The sequence below is a fragment of the Sorex araneus genome, chromosome 4 (genome assembly GCF_027595985.1).
Source record: "Sorex araneus isolate mSorAra2 chromosome 4, mSorAra2.pri, whole genome shotgun sequence".
Taxonomy (NCBI): domain Eukaryota; kingdom Metazoa; phylum Chordata; class Mammalia; order Eulipotyphla; family Soricidae; genus Sorex; species Sorex araneus.
Window position 1 is genome coordinate 186,488,910 of NC_073305.1, and position 17,644 is coordinate 186,506,553.

The 17,644-nt window shown below is 60.1% G+C and overlaps 1 protein-coding gene across 2 annotated transcripts in view; it reads right to left on the minus strand.

The window, feature by feature from the left end:
* Positions 1 to 9,347, minus strand: part of AGPAT4 (1-acylglycerol-3-phosphate O-acyltransferase 4) — a 34,835-nt gene extending 25,488 nt beyond the window's left edge. Inside the window, exon 1 of one of the 2 annotated variants that reach the window (XM_055134358.1) lies at positions 9,189 to 9,347. In XM_055134358.1, coding sequence (XP_054990333.1) covers positions 9,189 to 9,299 — 111 coding nt within the window. In that variant the 5' untranslated portion in view covers positions 9,300 to 9,347. Of the gene's footprint in view, positions 1 to 1,418; positions 1,568 to 9,188 lie in introns of those variants that run through there. The other variant, XM_055134359.1, reaches the window with a different exon arrangement.
* Between the last annotated feature and the right edge of the window lie 8,297 nt (positions 9,348 to 17,644).

Here is a 17,644-nt window from a genome sequence, read left to right on the forward strand (position 1 = left end):
CCCTGTGCAGACGGCCCAGTAGCACCACATTCATGGGCCCCTGCACATCTCCAGGAATGAGCCCCGAGCAGAGCCAGGAGCAAGCCTGGAGCACTGCCGCGTGTGCCTCTTAGAGGAACAGGTGCCACTGAACTCAAAAGCAGGGTTCGCTTTTCTCATGAAGCCTTCTGGCCCGAGAAAGGTGGGGCGCTACCCCAGCTCCTCCTGCACCCCAAATGACATCCTGCAAATAGGGATGGAGGAGCAAGAAAGACGGGGCTTATTTCTAGTTGTCTCTAGACCTGGCATAAAAGCCGTCTGTGCACAAGCAGGTGAAGACGGAAAAGCACCCCCAAAGCCATCCGTCAGATGAATCACCACAAACGGGGTCCAGCCAGTCCCCAGCTCAGCGGAACTTAAACTCAACTTAAAAGGAGCCTGTTGAAGCAGCTCTTGCACGTGCAGCCCTCAGGAAGTGGAGCAACGGAGGAAAACCTGGAGCAATGACAAAGCCACACACCAACGCTCCATACGGATTATTTCACTGATCGCATACTGAGCTATTTCACTGGTAGAATTCCCAGGAAAGGAAAAACTCTGGAGATGTGAAAACGAGTGGAGCATGAAGGATGGACCGAGAGAAAGCCTGTGTGACTTAAGGCCACAGAAAGTCTAAGAGTACTGGGGCTGGAGCGATAGCACAGCGGGTAGTATATTTGCCTTGCACTCGGCCAACCTGGGTTCGATTCCCAGCATCCCATATGGTCCCCCAAGCACCGCCAGGAGTAATTCCTGAGTGCAGAGCCAGGAGTAACCCCTGTGCATCTCTGGGTGTGACCCAAAAGGCAAAAAAAATTAAAAAATAAAAAAAATTAAAAGAAAGTCTGAGAGCAGGTTTGAGCCATCTTGGCTCAGCTATATGGGTTAAAACTCAGAGAAAAATTCTACACTAGATGATGGGGGAGACAAGAGCAACTGTTCAGAAATTAGGTGAACATGGAAAAAGGTGATTTTACAAAAATAGGAGCAATTCAATCTCTGAGTGCTAGGAGTCAAATCAAAGTTCTTCATGTCATAGGCAGGCGGACAGAAAAGTCTGGGAAATTGGGGCCGGAGCACTGGTACAGCGGGTGGGCGCTGGCCGTGCATGCGGATGCCATATGGTCCTCTGAGCACTGAGAGTGGAGGCAGGAGTAAGCCGGGAGCCTCGTAGATATGAACCTCCCGCACCCCAATAAAAAGAATAGGAAAGAGGCAAGGGTCGGAGGCAGGAAAGGGGCGCCCGACTCCCGGGAGTGAAAGCAAGCCCGTTTGGCGTGCCCTGGGCTCGCAGCCGGCACTGCTACATGCCCAAGGATGCCCTGGCAGTGCTCAGGGACCTGGGGTGGGGTTGACCCGGCGTCGGGCCACTGTAATCACAGGCAAGGCAAGTTCCTTACCTCCCGCACGACCTCTCAGCTACAGGGATTCTTGCTTGTTACCAGTCTGACACTTTCCGGATTCCTCTCGTGAGACGGCAAAGGCTGAGAATAACTCCCAGATGAAAACTTTAAGCTCATTCCACTCCTTCAAGGGTGAAATCTCTTGCTGGCATAACTGGAAAAGATTCCAAATGGCAGGAATTCCAGCCTTCCAGCCTTCAACCCTTCCCTACTTGAAAACAAACTTCCCGCAAACCAGGCTGGTCACTTATCCGAATGGTCTAATTCAAATGTTTAGAATTTGGGGGATTTTTTTAAAGTTATATTTGGGGGCCTAAAAGATAGTACAGGTGTTAAGGCACCTGCTCGCTCACACTAACCCCAGGCAATTCCCGGAACCACATCTGGCTCCCCCAGGAGTGACCTCTGAGCACTGCCAGGGGTGTGGCCGCAAGCAAGCAAACAAGAAAGTTCTACTTTCTAAATACAGTGTCAGACAGCGGACCGGGAGGTGGGGCACTTGCCTGCACGAAGCTGACCCGTGTTCAATCCCCGCACCACAGATGGCCCTGACCACACCAGCGGTAACCCCTGAGTGCTGCTGGGGGTGGCCTAAAGTTACAAAAGTATAAATTGATGAAAAAACAATTTGTATTTCCTTGAAGGAAAACAAAATATATTTTTCTTCATATCCTGAATCAGAAAAGTAATCAAAGTGTGATGACATACCTGTGTACAAGCACACACACATGTAGACATGCATGTGCATATAGACACACTACACCCAGACATATGCACGCAGATGTGTGCACACATGCACACAGACATGCGGACGCACGAGCACACAGGCACACAAGTGCACATAGACACATGCAGATACCCATGCACACACATGCATGCAGATACACACATTCATGCAGACACACATGCAGACACACATGCAAGCAGACCCATGCATGCACATACATGCATGCAGACATATATGTGCATGCACACAATGCAAGCACAGATCCATACATGCACACATACATGCACATGTGCATGCATGCACATATGCATGCAGACATAGACACATGCACACACAGACATGCATGTACTCCCCAGGAGAGCAACAGTATCACAGCCACAGCTCTTAATGAGGCCACTTCAGCCTTGCACATCGGCCCCTCCCGGCCTCCCCACTCTCCTCTCCATATCACTGTCACCACTCCTCATCCTGCCTTTGCTTTTTTGCCCTAAATCCTGTTCTCTGGTCCCTAGTCAAGTCCTTTCACCCCAAAGGAAGACCCAGGGCGAGTGTGGGGACCTCCATCCTGTGATGGAACAAGGGTTCTTCTCTCAGGCTCACCTCTGCCCTCCCCCACACGTGCTGCTGGCTGGCAGGAAAGCTGGAGTAAGACTTGAAAGTGATGCCACAGAGAATTCTAGACTTTGCTTTTCAGCCACACCCAGCAGTGCTCAGGGCTTACTCTGGGCTCTGCACTCAGGGATCACTCCTGGCAGGGCTCAAGGGACCCCATGGGGTGCAGGGATCAAACCCGGGTGAGCCGCCTGCAAGCTCAGTGCACTGCCCACTGTACCACCTCTCCGGCCCCTGGAGTCTAGAATTTTGAGGGAAGCTGGAATGACAGACTGGCCTGATCTCTCAGGTCCTGGCTGGAAGGAGGGACAGGGCAGAAGGAACAGAGGGTGACTACATACCTGGGGCCTCTCTGACATCCTGGAGACAGAGAGGACAGGAGCAGGGCACGTGCAGATGTTGGTGGACCTGCTGCAGGCAGGGGTTCGGGAGGGCGGCAGGAAAGGGGACAGGACCCGCAGGAGCGGCAGCACCGTGTGAGCCTGTGGTGCGGGCGCCTGGCCAGGGGTGCCTCAGGAAGAAGGGCGGGGTCTGTGGAGTTTGGGGGCAGCCCAGCAGACCCCACCCCCGAGCCAGCAGAGGTGTGGCAGAAGCGCCTCCTGCCGTCTGTCTGGGCCCCTACTGGGCACCTACCACCTCAGGGGGCACGCCCACTCTGAACTTAGGGCCCCTTCCCGGCCAGACGTTTGCTCGCAGAAGTGCCTGTGTCGCCCCAGGGCCCGCACAGGGTGCCCGAGAGCTGGCTGGCACGAGCTGGGCTGCCCGCTGCCCAGATGTGATGGGCGTCCTAATCCCGGGTAACCCCACAACCCCGGCTGCTTCCCCAGGGCCCGGCAGGAAGCTGGGGGTAGAGACACTGACTCACAGGCTGACTCATTGCCCCGGCCTGTCCCTGGGCATCGTGGGCTAGGGGCACCGGGAGGATGAGGGCTTCAGGCCGGGCCTGGAGGGCAGTGGGCACCATGGCTCGGTCCCAAGGGAGCGAAATGCCCCCAGCCTTTACCCTCTCAGTAAGACGGGAAGTGCCCACAGATTCCACCTGCCTGCTACGAAGACAAAGTCAAACAGGCAAGAAGAAAGTCTGCGAAAGACAGGACAGGGCTAAGGCAAAGCAACAGCACAGGGGTTAAGGCCCTTGCCTTGCACACGGCAGGCCCAGGTCCGATCCCGGGCACCCCACAGAGCCAGGAGTGATCACTCAGCACAGAGCCGGGGATAGAGGTCCTGAGCACTGCTGGGGGATGGCCTTGAACCAGGCGGGCATGGAGGATGCATGCTGTATGCCAGGGCAGGCGAGGCTAGGTACTGGGACTAAGGCATCTGTCCTGCATTGCCGACCCCGAGGATCACCCCAACTCCGCTGGTGCAGCCTGGAAACTCCAGGGCAGGGTGGGCGCTCAGCTCCCCTCAGCACCTCTGGGGAGGAAGGTGGGCTGCCAGAGTCCTCAATACCTTAGGCTGGCCCCACTGGCCTCCCAGGGCCCTGTCACCGGGAGGAATGACCGGCAGCATTTTTTTTTTTTTTTTTTTTTTGCTTTTTGGGTCACACCCAGCGATGCACAGGGGTTTCTCCTGGCTCTGCACTCAGGAATTACTTCTGGTAGTGCTCAGGAGACCATACGGGATGCTGGGAATCGAACCTGGGCCGGCCGCATGCAAGGCAAACGCCCTCCCCACTGTGCTATCCCCTCGGGCCCCAGCTGCAGCCAACATTAAGCCCCAGAACTGCCTCTTCCCTCGGGGGTCCCACACAGCCCCAGGCCGAGGGCGTGAGCAGAAAGAACCAGCCCAGACCCCAGGCAACCCAGCGGCCAGGGCCACCTGGAAACCTGCTCGTGTGGAAGGAGCAGCTGGTGTCATGGCGAGCCGGGAGGGACAGAAGGCCTGCTGACCTCTGCTCTGGACGTGAGAGGGCCAGGAGGGCAGGTGCTAGAGATGGGAGGGACAGGGAGGGAGGACGGGCCAGGAGGGGTGCCCGGGAGGGCAGACGGGCACGGGAACGCAGCCCCTGTGACTTAGATCCCAGCCAAGGGGAGGGGTGAGGTGAAGCAAAGCACTCAAGCCGCAGAGACACAAACAGCGCTGTGGGGGTTCCACAGCCTGGGGGCTCGGGTCTGAACTCTGGCGCCCCAGGAGGGAGACCCGCTGTGTTGGGAGAAACGCAGGCAGGCGGAGGAGTGTCAGGAGGGCTCAGGGGCTGGGCACAGGCCTTGCCTGCGAACTGGGCTTGAGACCCAGCACTGTGGATACCGCCGAACACTGTGGGGGTGAGCACTGGAGCACAGGGCACAGAGCAGCTCCTGGGCACTCCTGGCGCAGCCCTGAAACCCAGAACAAGTGATTCTGTTTTGGGAACACACCTGGGTCTCTGCTCAGGGGTCACTCCAGGCAGTGCTGAGGATCAAACCTGGGTCATCCTCCTGCAAGGCCAGCGCCAGAGCCCGTGCGAGCCCTTCCTTTACGACATTTCCTCCTGCTCGGAAATGACGCCAGGACACTGACACTGGGGCACTCTGGGGAGAGCCCAGAGGGCCGTCACTGTGCACCCCACACGCACGGATGGAAAAACCAGTTCCCTGACCCTGTAGCTTAAACTTCCAGGAACAATAAAGCCAGTTCCTGCCCTGCAGTCATTAGCGCTTCGCAGCCCGGTGGAATATTTGAAAACTGTTTACACTGTATCAGGCACAGTTCCCAGGAGCCACGGAGAGATACAATGAACCCGGCCAAAGGAAGGGGGCAGTGGGCCCGAGGGATGAGAGCAATCGCCTTGTAGGCAGCCACCCCAGTTCCATCTCTGGCACCCCATGTAGTTCCCCCAAAGATCACCAGGAGGGACCCCTGAGCACAGATCTAGGAGTAAGCCCTGAGCACTGCCAGCGGTGGCCAAACAGGAATTCAGGATAAAAACACTCTGCTCCACAGGCATGGCAGAGAACCTTGTAAATCTGAACGGAAAACCCACACTTGCTTCCCAAAAGGATTCTGGGCTGCAAAAAGGCAGCTCAACCCGAGATGCCCGGCTCTGGGGTTAAAGCTAAGCAGGGTCCAGCCCCTGGGGTTCCCGGCTTCCCTGAATCTTGATTTGCTCCTGCCTCTGCACCCAGGGATCACTCCTGGTGGGCTCGGGGGACCCTCGGGGTGCTGGGGACTGAACCTGGGAGGGCCGTGCATGAGGCAAACGCCCTCTCTGCTGCACTATCATTCCGGCCCTGGTTTCTCTGAGTCTTGAGGCTTCAGGAACTACTCAGCTATGATCACTGAGGGCGTCCAAACTCCCTGCCAGTGGGGCTGGAGTGATAGCACAGCAGGTAGGGCGTCTGCCTTGCACGCGGCTGACCCGGGTTCGATTCCCAGCATCCCATATGGTCCCCCAAGCACCACCAGGAGTAATTCCTGAGTGCAGAGCCAGGAGTAACTGCTGTGCATCGCCAGGTATGACTCAAAAAGCAAAAAAAAAAAACAAAAAAAAAACACAAAAACAAACTCCGTGACAGAGACGAGCGGATGGCAGCAGAGTGAAGAGCCAGACGCCGCCGTGGGCAGCCCACACCTTACGCCTGGGCAGTGGCGGGTTCCACGGGAACGGCACTCTGGAGCCCCAGGACCCCAGGTCCACGCCGGAAGCTCAGCCCGGGACATCAGAGCACTGACTTGCCTTCTTGAGCTGCAACTGGAAGGTCACAGAGGGGACCGAAGGGCCTGTGCGCCCCTCTCCCATGGACTCAAGCACCATTCGAGGTGTGGCCAGGTGAGGCCTGCCTGCCGCAGGCATCATGCTGCCAGCCCGGACAGCGGCCAGGCGCCACCATGTCCTGTCCCTGCCCCCCTCCCCCCAAACTTCCCGCAGCTCCAGGCTGGGCAGCGTCCCCACCCCCGACCTCGCTGCTGGGGAAACCCCCTCTCCAGAGGCTGCCGCCACACCCCACCTGTGGGCCCCGGACCTGACGGTGCCCCCTGCCACTTCTCCTTTCTCCACACACCCCACCGCGCCCAGTCAGAGTGAAATCACTCTGGACACGCGAGAGTCACTTCCCGCTGGCTGACCCCATCGGCTCAGCCCTCCCCGGGAAGGGGCTAATGACACTCTGAATCTCCGCTCAGGGTCTGAATGTAGGTAAGGCCGCGTGCGTGGGGGCCGAGGGGCCTGTCATTACAAAGGATTTTGCTACGGGTCCAACCCTTGAGCCCGTCCGTGCCCATGTCACAGGCTCGGGCTTACACTGTCCATGTGCTCGGCAGACTCATGCGGTCACTTGCAGGTTGGCAAGAGTCGCTGAGCAGTGAGTAACCAGAGTGCCTTCTGTGTGCGCGTCCAGGGCCCCGAATCCAGGCCCCGGGCAGAGTCCCAGCAGGTAAGGTAAGGAGCTGACTGCTTCGCTTTGTTCGCCTGTTTGTTTTGGGGCCACACCCAGTGCTCTGAGCTTATGGCCCTGCACTCAGGATCACTCCCGGTGGGGCTGGGGGACCGTATGTGGTAGCAGGATGGACCCTGGGTCAGCTAGAGGCAAGGCAGGCAATCGAGTTTGATCCCAGCACCACAAGTGGTCGATCTTCCGAGACTGCCAGAAACGATCCCTGAACACCACCAGGGATGGTCCAGCCCCCCCAAACTAAAATCCAACACGTATGTGCGCACCATTGTGTGGTTCCCAACAAGCTACATTCTGCCCCGAGAGGGCACCGAGGGCTGGAGCCCCAGGTTCCAGCAACACCAGGATGCCCGACCCCCCAAATGCAAGAAGGCCTCTGAACCTTTGCCCTTCCCCAACATCCCTCCTTTCCACCGTGCTCCCCACCTCCCCAAGTCTCTGCAGCTCCTTCTAGAAGATCCAGGGAACACACGGGGCTGTGAGGGTCAGATGCCCCAGGCTGCAGTAGGAGTCACCTCAGCATCCCAAAGAGGGAGGGGCGCTGAGTCTCATTCCCAGGGGAGAGCAGAGCTGGGCCCTGGGGGGGAGGGCGGCTGCCTGAGCCCCACGCTGGCTTGGACACCCCTCCCCCAAACCCAGGCCGACCTCCGGCAGCATGCTTCCGTCTTCAGTGGCTGCAACAGAGCTCCTGACGCGCTGGATCACAGCACCCCAACAAGTACCCGCGCCCCCACACTCAGACACGCACTCGCACACACCTGCACTCACACACTCACACACACACACACCCTTCCAGCCGCGCATCCACGGTCACACGCACACACGGCCTCCCCCACCCTCGCGGCCACACCCACAGGCAGACACGCACATCTCCACGCTCCAAGCACGGGTCACAGCCCCCACGCGGCCACCCAGCCCTCCCACGCACACCCACACCCTGCCCCTGCACAGCATCCCCCCTGCGGGCCCCGGCCCTTCCCCCAGGCTGCCCAGGCTCCCGAGGCAGGAGAAGTGCTCTGGAAGGTTCTGGAAAGTGAGCAGCCGGCCGTGGGGGGCTGGGTGAGCGCGAGACCAGCCCCTCCTCTCTGCTACTTGTTGAAGGCGGTTTCCAGCTCCCAGGACGCCCCACCTTCAGCACCCAGACACACCCTGACCTGGGTGCACGCTCCCACACCCCCGCCCGACTTGGCCCGGGGGTCCTCGGCCCCCTCCCCCCCACCCCCGCTGCATCCCCGCGAGCAGCCGGTGATGTGGGAGGTCGGCCGAGGGGTCCTCACCGCCTGGCCCCACCACGAGGCTCCCAGGCAGGGCGGGCCGGGCTGGGGGAGGGGCGCGGGGGCAGGGGCGGGCGGTAAATCCAGGGGTGAGGACCCGCCGGTTGCCTTGACAACTCCCCTCCCCCAGCCCTCCGGCTAGAGGGAAAAACCAAAACGCCCGCGAGGAGGGGGAGCCTCGGGCGGCGGCGCCCGGAGCACCCACACCCCGGGACACGCGGGCGGCGCCGGGGGGCCGCGGAGGGGGCGTCCACGGCGGTTGCCACAGAAACGCGAGACGGAAGGACCCGAGGCCGGACACAAAAGACGGCGGCGGGGCCCGCAGCCTCCACCCGCCGCAGCGACCGCGCGGAACACGCCCGGCGGGAAGGGGGGCGCGGGGCTCGCGGGCACCGCCCGGCCCGGGAAGCCCACCCGGGACACAAAGGCGCGTGTGCGCGCGCGGGGCGGGCGCGGGCGGGAAGGCGGGGCGCCCCCCGACCTGGGGCTGCCCGCGCCCCCCACCCCAGCCCACGGGGCTCAGGGCTGTCCGCGCCCCCAACCCACGGGGCCGCCCAGGGCTCCGGGGCGCAGAGCGGCCGCCACGCCCGCGCCCCCCACCCCAGCCCACCCCGGCCCCGGGCTGCGGGGCAGAGCGGCCGCCACGCCCGGGCGCCCAGCCCAGCCCACCCGGACCGGGGCTGCCCGCGCCCCCTGCCCGGCCCACCCCGGCCCACGGCTGCCCGCGCCCCCCGCCCCGGGCCCACGCGGCCCGGGGACACGCGGCCGAGCCCGCTCTCACCTGCGCTGGGGCCGCACGCTCCGGGCCGGGCAGCGCGGGCGCTGGGCGCCACGAGTTTATAGGCGCCGGCTGGGCAGCCAACGGGGCCAGGAAACTGCAGGCTCCACCCATGGGGTGGACCCTGTGGGGGAAAAAAAAAAGTGGTCCTCAGCTGACGTCTCTCCCCACCCCATGTCACTTCCTTTCAAAGCTCCGAGTTTGCGCCCCCGCTCCCGCAGCCCTGTCGCGCCCCGCGCCCCGCAGCACCGCCGCGCGCACGCCCTGCTGGGACACGGTGGGACGCTTCCATGAGGACCATGCTGGGGACGCCCGACAGCCGAGGGCCAGCGACCCGGGTGACCGACGGGGCAGCGCCAGGAGTAATTTTTGAGCCCATAGCCAGGAGTAACCCCTGAGCACCGCCGGGTGTGGCCCCCAAACAACAACAAATGGTGCAGCGGGTAGGGCGCAGGCAGCCTTGCACTCAACCGACCCAGGTTTGATCCCCCGGCACCGCATATGAGTTCCTGAGCCCCTCGATCGCCAAAAGAAACTTTGGCAACAAAAGAAAAATCAAAGGATCCCTCTAGAGCCGGTATCAGCGTTTCCCCAGTGCGCCCCCACTCCAGCCAGGAAAAGGGAAAAGTTCGCAAATGTCTAGAACAAGCTGACAACTTATCAGAGGGAGCCTGAGGGATAGCACAGCGGGGAGGCGTGTACCTTGTACTCAGCTGACCGGGCTTCTGTCTCTAGCATCCCACACGGTCCCCTGAGCTCACCAGGAGTGATCCCCGAGCACAGCCAGGAGTAACCCCTGAGCATCCGTGGGTGTGACCCAAAAGCAAACCAACAACAACAACAAGACTCAATTAGGAGTTCCCGAAGAACAGAAAATAGTCAGGAGGAATCGCCCTGAAAACTGCAGGGTGGAGGGTCTTGTCTGGATGGGTTTGTTGGTGGGGCTGGGGCCGTGGTCTGCATGGGTCTGTTCTGGGTGGCTGCAGGGTGGGTGACCTTTTGGTGGTCTCTGACGAGAGAGGGGAGGAGAAAGCAGGGTGGAATGATGACATAGGACTCCTAGGACATACAGAAGGGCGGGCGCCCCGCCCCCTCGCACCACATGACTCATCAGGCAGGATACTCTCGGTAGGTTGCCGGGCTGTCCAAGAGGGACGGAGGAATTGAACCTGGGGTCGGCTGTGTGCAAGGCAAACACCCTACCCGCTGTGCAATCGCTCCAGTCCTGGGTATGACCCAAAAGCCCCACAAGGAAAGAACCCCCTGAATTGTGTGGGGCCAGGGAGGCAGCTCATGGGCTGGAGCAGCGGGTTCAGGCCTGGCACCCAAGCACCAGGCAGGGTCCCTTGAGCTCTCCTGTGTCCCTTCCCACACCACCTTCCCAACAAAAAGTTGTGGTGGCTTGGTGGGAATAAAGGGGAGAGTATGAACAATGAAGCCAGTTCGGGATGTGGAGCAGGTAATTCTGTGTGTGATAGTTCCGTGTTATACCCGACTCTACTTGAGCCTTAAAATGTGTCGTGAACGTCAGCACTGGATGCTGTGTTTGCTGCTGTTTCCAGCAGTGACATGAACATAGCCACTGTAGAGAGCGCAGAGGAAGGGCCCGCCTTGTGTGACCTGCTCTGTGTGACCCGCTCAGCAGCCGTGTCCGCCTTCACCAGCCTGGACCAGACCTTCAGTCCCCGCCACGCTTAAGGCAGCGGCGGAGTCTCTTTCCTCCTGCTGGCCGTGCGGGCTTGACATTTAGTTTTCGGCCTTTCAAGTGTTTGCAGTGCCCGGCTCTAATCCTCTGCTAGTGTTTCTGGCCACGGTGGCCGTCAGGCCCTGGAAAGGCCGCTCCTGCGGCCAGACAGAGGAGCAAGCTACTGCAACAGGGGGCAGACACAGACCAAAGTCACCCACCTCGGGCAGCAAAGTGAGAGTTCCCCGAGTCAAGATCTGATTCAGAAAGACAAGGGAATAGGGGCTGGAGGGATAGCACAGCGGGGAGGGCGTTTGCCTTGCACGCGGCCGACCCGGGTTTGAATTCCAGCATCCCATATCGTCCCCTGAGCACCACCAGGGGTGGTTCCTGAGTGCACAGCCAGGAGTAATCCCTGTGCATTGCCAGGTGTGACCCAAAAAGCAAAAAAAAAAAAAAAAAAAAAAAAAAAGACAAGGGAATAGCTCTGAAGACGTCACACTGGCACTCCTACCAGCAGGCTGCTTTTAACCCAGATGGCCCCGACAGCTCTATTTTGTGTATTGGGTGATTGTTCAGTACCTCTATAAGCATTTGTTACTCTTTTTTTGTTGTTTTTAATTTTATTATTATTTTAAATTTTATTTAATCTGTCATTTAGCATTAATTACTTTTGAAGACAGAAAAACAGCATTCTCAGCGTGGAAAGAAATGCTTCTTGTGAATGGCTGTTGACAACGTGCTGTAATTAGTGACCATGTAAGCTGCTGGCCGGCGGCACCCCAGGGAGGAGGAGGCAGGTTTGCTCGTGGCGGCACCTGGAGCTCTTGCAACACACGGAGCCCAGGCCCAGCCCGGGCAGCTGAGAAGCCGGTGCCAGTCCGGGCTCTGCTTCTTGGGGAAGGGAGGCCCGTCCTCTTGTTCTCACTTTTACAGCTTGAAACAGGAGCAAGTGGCCAAGGTGTGGGCCTCTTTCCCTGTCCTCTGGGTGACCAGCCAGCGCCTCAACGGTTAAAAGAAAAAAAAAAATCAATATACCGAGCTGATATACACAGGACTGATTTGCAAAGACAGAGGCACCCTGGGCCCTCCCACCCAAGGGCTCAGCCCCGGGCACACCCGAGCCCGAAGGCACCCCCGGGGCACAACACCGGCACCTCCAACAAGAAGCCTCAGCTGCAGGGGGTGGCAGGAGCGGTGGGTGGGAAGGAGGAGGCCGGCCAAAGGAAGGGCGGCTGCTGGTGGGACTGTGCTGGAACACGGGATGCCTGAAACTGCATCATGAATGGCTTAGAAAATCACAGTGCTATTAAAAAACAAATAAAAGGAGCCGGGGCTCAGGGCCTCCGTACTCATCTCTGCTTCCCACGCGGCAGCCTTTGTGGAAGGAGCTGGTGAGCTTTGCCAAATAAAGAGGGCGCGGTTCTCTCACTCTCCTGGGTGCCACCCCCCCACCCAACACACACTCCGTATAAGAGACTGTCCGGGCCCGAGGGAAAGGATACAGCAGACCCAGGTTTCATCCCTGGCACCACAGCACCACACAAGGGTCCCCCAGGCCTCCCAAGCACTGCCAGGTGTCAGCCCTGAGCACTGGCAGGTGTGGGCCAAAAACCAAAAAGAAAGAAAAAGGAAGGAAGGAAAGAAGGAAGGGAGGGAGGAAGGGAGAAAGAGAGGAAGAAAGGAAAAGGAAGGAAGGAAGGAAGGAAGGAAGGAAGGAAGGAAGGAAGGAAGGAAGGAAGGAAGGAAGGAAGGAAGGAGGGAGGGAGGGAGGGAGGGAGGGAGGGAGGGAGGGAAGGAATGAAGGAGGGAAGAAAGGGAAGGAGGGAGGGAGGGAAGGAGGGAGGGAGGGAGGGAGGGAAGGAGGGAGGGAGGGAAGGAGGAAAGAGGGAAGGAGGGAGGGAGAAGGGAAGGAGGGAGGGAGGGAGGGAGGGAGGGAGGGAGGGAGAAGGGAAGGAGGGAAGAAGAGAGGGAGTGAGGAAGAGAGGAAGGAAGGAAGGAAGGAAGGAAGGAAGGAAGGAAGGAAGGAAGGAAGGAAGGAAGGAAGGAAGGAAGGAAGGAAGGAAGGAAGGAGGGAGGGAGGGAAAGAGGGAGGGAAGGAAGGAGGGAAGGAAGGAAGGAAGGAAGGAAGGAAGGAAGGAAGGAAGGAAGGAAGGAAGGAAGGAAGGAAGGAAGGAAGGAAGGAAGGAAGGAAGGAAAGAAGGATGGGAAGGAGGAAGGGAGGGAAGGAGGGAGGGAGGGAAGGAGGGAAGGAGAGAGGAAAGGAAGGAGGGAGGGAGGAAGCTGTTTTCCCACTAATTTAGCGCTGACTTGATGCAACTCTGGGAGCTCGGCCTTCTCACCCCCTCATGTGTCACCTGTGGTGATGTTTAGGCAGAATGTGCGAACTGCAACCCCCCAAGAACCATCACTCCCTTCTCTGACTGCAGACCTACGTCTCCCGTCAGCTCTCTCCCCAGACCCCAGCCCCTGTCCCCTGTGGGCTCTCTGCAGACACCTTCTGGCATCGCCTCTGGCCACAGTGCAGCTCTGCCCCGGCCCTGGGCCCTGGAACAGCTCTGGGGCTGTTTTCCTGTTTGGCTGGACCTGCCTTAGCTTGGATTCTGCCCTGCCCCTCTTCCGTTTCTCCCCTCAAAACATCCTGTTCCTTCTGTCTCCAAACACAGATATAAACAGCCCCCCCCCCCCGCCTCCCCTCAACCCCCCCACCTCAGCTCGTCCTGGGCTCCTCCCTGCTAACTGCTCAAGCCCAGCAGGGAGGGCGTTTGCCTTGCACTCGGCCGACCCAGGTTGGATCCCCGGCATCCCATAGGGCTCCCCGAACACTGCCAGGAATGATTCTTGAGTGCAGAGCCAGGAGTAACCCCTGAGCATCGCCAGGTATGACCCCAAAAGCCTAATAATAATAATAACAACAACAACAACAATAATAATAACTGCTAAAGCCTCTTTCCACTACATGTTTCGGCACCAAACTCAAACTCGGGAATCACAGAGACCTGCTCAGGGCTTCCTCCTGGCTCTGTGCTCAGGGATCACTGCTGGTGATCCCGGACTCTATGTGGTAGCAGGGATTGAACCCAGGTCAACAGCAGGCATGGTGTATACTAACCTGCTGCCCTATCTCTCCGGACTACACACATAAACGTCCAGAAAGGGAGAGAAAGAAAGGAAGGAAAGAAGGGAGGGAGGGAGAGAGGAAGGAAAGGAAAGAGAGAAAAAAAAGAAAATGGAATGAAAGAAAGGAAAAAGGGAGGGAAGGAAGGAAGGAAGGAAGGAAGGAAGGAAGGAAGGAAGGAAGGAAGGAAGGAAGGAAGGAAGGAAGGAAGGAAGGAAGGAGGGAGGGAGGGAGGGAGGGAGGGAGGGAGGAAGGAGGGAGGGAGGGAGGGAGGGAGGGAGGGAGGGAGGGAGGGAGGGAGGGAGGGAAGGAAGATGTTTTCCTTTCCGAGGTCCCCACCCTCTGCTCAGCTAACTTGCTGACTCCCCGGGAATCACCAAGATCCATACTCTTTTATCTTTTGTTTTGGGGCTCTCCTGGCAGTCTCTATGGTCACGCCTGGCTTGATGCTCGGGGTCACTGTTGGTGGTGCTCAGGGTCACCCCTGGCAGTGTTTGGCCGCTGTGCCATGCCAGAGATGGGCCCAGGCCTTCCTGTGCCTCAGCCCCTTGAACCCCCCCCACCCCCAGCCCGACCCAACTCCTTTGAAAGCAAAAGTGGGGCTGGGTCCGCTCAGAGAACTGGAGAAGATGCTTCTCCTCCAGGAGGCCCAGACTGAGCCCCGGGCACGGCCGGGAGCAAGCCCTGGGCATGGCCGGGAGCAAGCCCCGAGCACGGCTAGGAGCAAGCCCCGGGCACCACCGGGAGCAAGCCCTGAGCACTGCCGCCCTGGGCACAGCCGGGAGCACCCCCGTATTTAGCACAGGGTCATGGGATGGGGTGTTTTCCCCAGACAGGATCTTTATTGTGGAGTCGGACTCGCCTCTGGCCGGGCAGTGCTGGCTGAGGGGACCCCTCACTCTATGTGGGGTGAACCCCGCCTTTTGCACCGGGAACTCGGCCACTTTCTCTCCCCAGTCCTTCCCTCGGGGCTCCCCTGCGTTATGAATCCCTCTCAGAGTCCTAGTAAGCCTCCGCGTCTCGCTCACGTGTCTGTCGCTGTGTCAGCGGCAGATGGAGTGGCGCCCCGAGGCAGATGGCCGGGAAGGACTGTCTCTTCCCGCTTCCAAGCCTTCTGCCGGCGCTCCGCGGCTCCCCTCTGTCCCACGGCCCCCTCTGTCCCACGGCCCCCTCTGTCCCGCAGCCGCCACTCAGTCTCAGCTGTTTCCTCTCACCCAGCTGCAGCTCCTGCAGCAGACCTTTCCGAGGATGGGGGCTGGGGGGTCTCTCCCGGCCGGCGGGGCCCCGCAGGAGGTACTGCCTGCGCCCAGTGGTGCCCAGGGGCTGCACGGAGCATCAAGGCTCGTGTCCTACTGGTTGGCCCCCTGGCCCCTGACTGAAGGGGGTCTCCCCGGCCCCCCATGCCGTGGCTGTTGGCCTCAGCCTCCGCTAGGCCTCTCCTTGCTCTCTCTGTCCTCACCGCCCCTCCTGGGCTGCTGGCCACTATTATCGCCGGTATTTTCATCTTTGGTTTTTGGGCCGTTGCTGGCTGTGCTCAGGGATCACTCTGGCTGGGACTGGGGGGACCAAGTGCGGTTTTGTGGATCGAACCCGGGTCAGCCCAAGGCACTTGGTTTTGCGCCCAGAAGGCAAGAGCCGGCCCCGCAGCACCGTGTGCCCTGGCCCCGCAGGTCAGGTCTTTATTACATTCCTTGAGCTGACCCAACTTTTGGGGACCCTTAGGCTGTCCCCCCACCTCCTTCCTTCCTTCCAGCCTGCCACACGGCTCCTCAAGAACGATCTTAGGACCCGAAAGGCATTCACGAGCAAGAATGAGTCCTGGGGGGGTTGGGGGAGAGGTGTGTTTTTTTCCCCCGTGGGATCAAAAGGATCAAAGGGATATCAGAGCACAGGGAGGCTAAGTCCCTCCCCCGAGGCAGGACTGGGCCCAGGGAGCCAGGCCTGGGGACGGTCTCTGCCTCCGTCTGCACGGCCCAGGCCTCTGTGGGGGACTCCCTCGGCCCTGTGTGGTTGCTCCTGCAGCCCCCAGCGGGCCCGGGCTGCGTCTCAGCGCTGACCGGGCGCCGTCTGTTAGCCCTTCCAGTGGGCTTTGCAGGCGGCACAGCCTTGGGAGTCCGTGTGCGCTGCCCACGGCATCTGGACCAGGCCCTCCTCAAGCGCTCAAGTCTTATGGCTTTGTGTGTGTGCGTGCGTGTGTGTGTGTGTGTGTGTGTGTGTGTGTGTGTGTGTATGAGCGTGCGCGTGGGGGTCTGGGGGTCCCAGCTGGTGGTGCTCAGGGCTTGCTCCTGGCTCTGTGCTCAGGCATCACTCTGGCGGGGCTCAAGGGCTCCTCAAGGGTGCCGGGGATTGACCAGGGTCAGCCCCATGCGAGCACTGTCCTCTGTGTTGTCCCTCTGTCCCCCAAGCGCTGCCTGTGCCCCCCTCACCCTCCCTGCGGGCTCTGTGTGATGTGAGGCTCCCCGTGGGCCCTGCTCGTCCTCCTGCGCCCTCGGCTGCCTCCACCCTGCCTCCTGCTTCCCTCAGGTTTCCCGCTGCTCTTGACTTAATGCTGTGTTTTGAGTTCCTCCCTGGGCCAAGCAAAAGTCCCTGACAAGTGACCTTCCTGGGCCTGCTTCTGTTGGAAAAATTAACTGTCCTCCTGCTCTGAGCGTGGCAACCCACTAGTGTAGGTCTCGGGAGAAACACACCCGGGCTGGGCTCCCTGGCCTGGAGGGTTGGTGCCCTCCGAGCTTGGGGAGACCCTGTTCCTGGGGCAAGCTGGCCCCCTCCACCGTCCCGTCCCAGAGTGGAGGGAAGGGGAGGGCGGGAGCACCAGGCACCCCTGTCCCGAGCAGCGGCAGGACACTGACTGCCAGCACAGGCTGTGACCGAGGCAGAGGGCGTGTGGGCCACGCAGGAGTACGGCCAGAGAGGGATGGAGAGTGGGCCTGGCACAGCCCCGTAGGAGCCCCCCACACGCCCCAGCAAGCTGGGCACGAAGCAAGCCCCTGGCCATGGCTCTGCTGGGGATACCCAGCCCACACCTGCTGCAGCTGGCCAGGGCATCCCCCAAGCAGTGACCACTTCTCCCTTCTCGGTCGTCCCTCCCACATTCCCACCAAATCAGCCTCTCACTGCGCCGGGCCCTGTGAGCTGTTTGCTCTGGTCTCTGGGTCGCCCCAGTCCTGGGAGACGCCTCTGGGTCGTGAGCCCCGGGGGGAGGCACACCCAGCTTTGGACCAGCTTTGGACCAGGGGAGGCCGAATCAGATGGGAGCAGTGACGGGGCACCTTGACACTGCCGTGTGGCCCTCACAGGCCTCGAGCCCCCGGTGCATCAGGCCTGGTGTCGGCTGGACTCTGCAGACAGAATGGCCTGTTCCGGGGCCAGAGACACAGGACAGTTAGTGCCAGGGCAGGGAGGGCACTTGCCCTGCATGCCGTCGAGCCGGGGTCAGTCCCCGGCACTAAATTACGGTCCCCCAAGCACTGCCAGGATTGAGTCCTGAGGGCACAGCCATGAGTAAAACCCTGAGCACTGCCAGTGTCGCTCAAAAACAAAACAAACAAACCCCAAACTAGAGTGCCCTGTGCCTTCTTGCTCCCCGACTGTGTGTGTGTGTGTCTGTGTGTGTGAGAGAGAGAGAGAGAGAGACTTCCAAAACCCATTCTTGGCTGA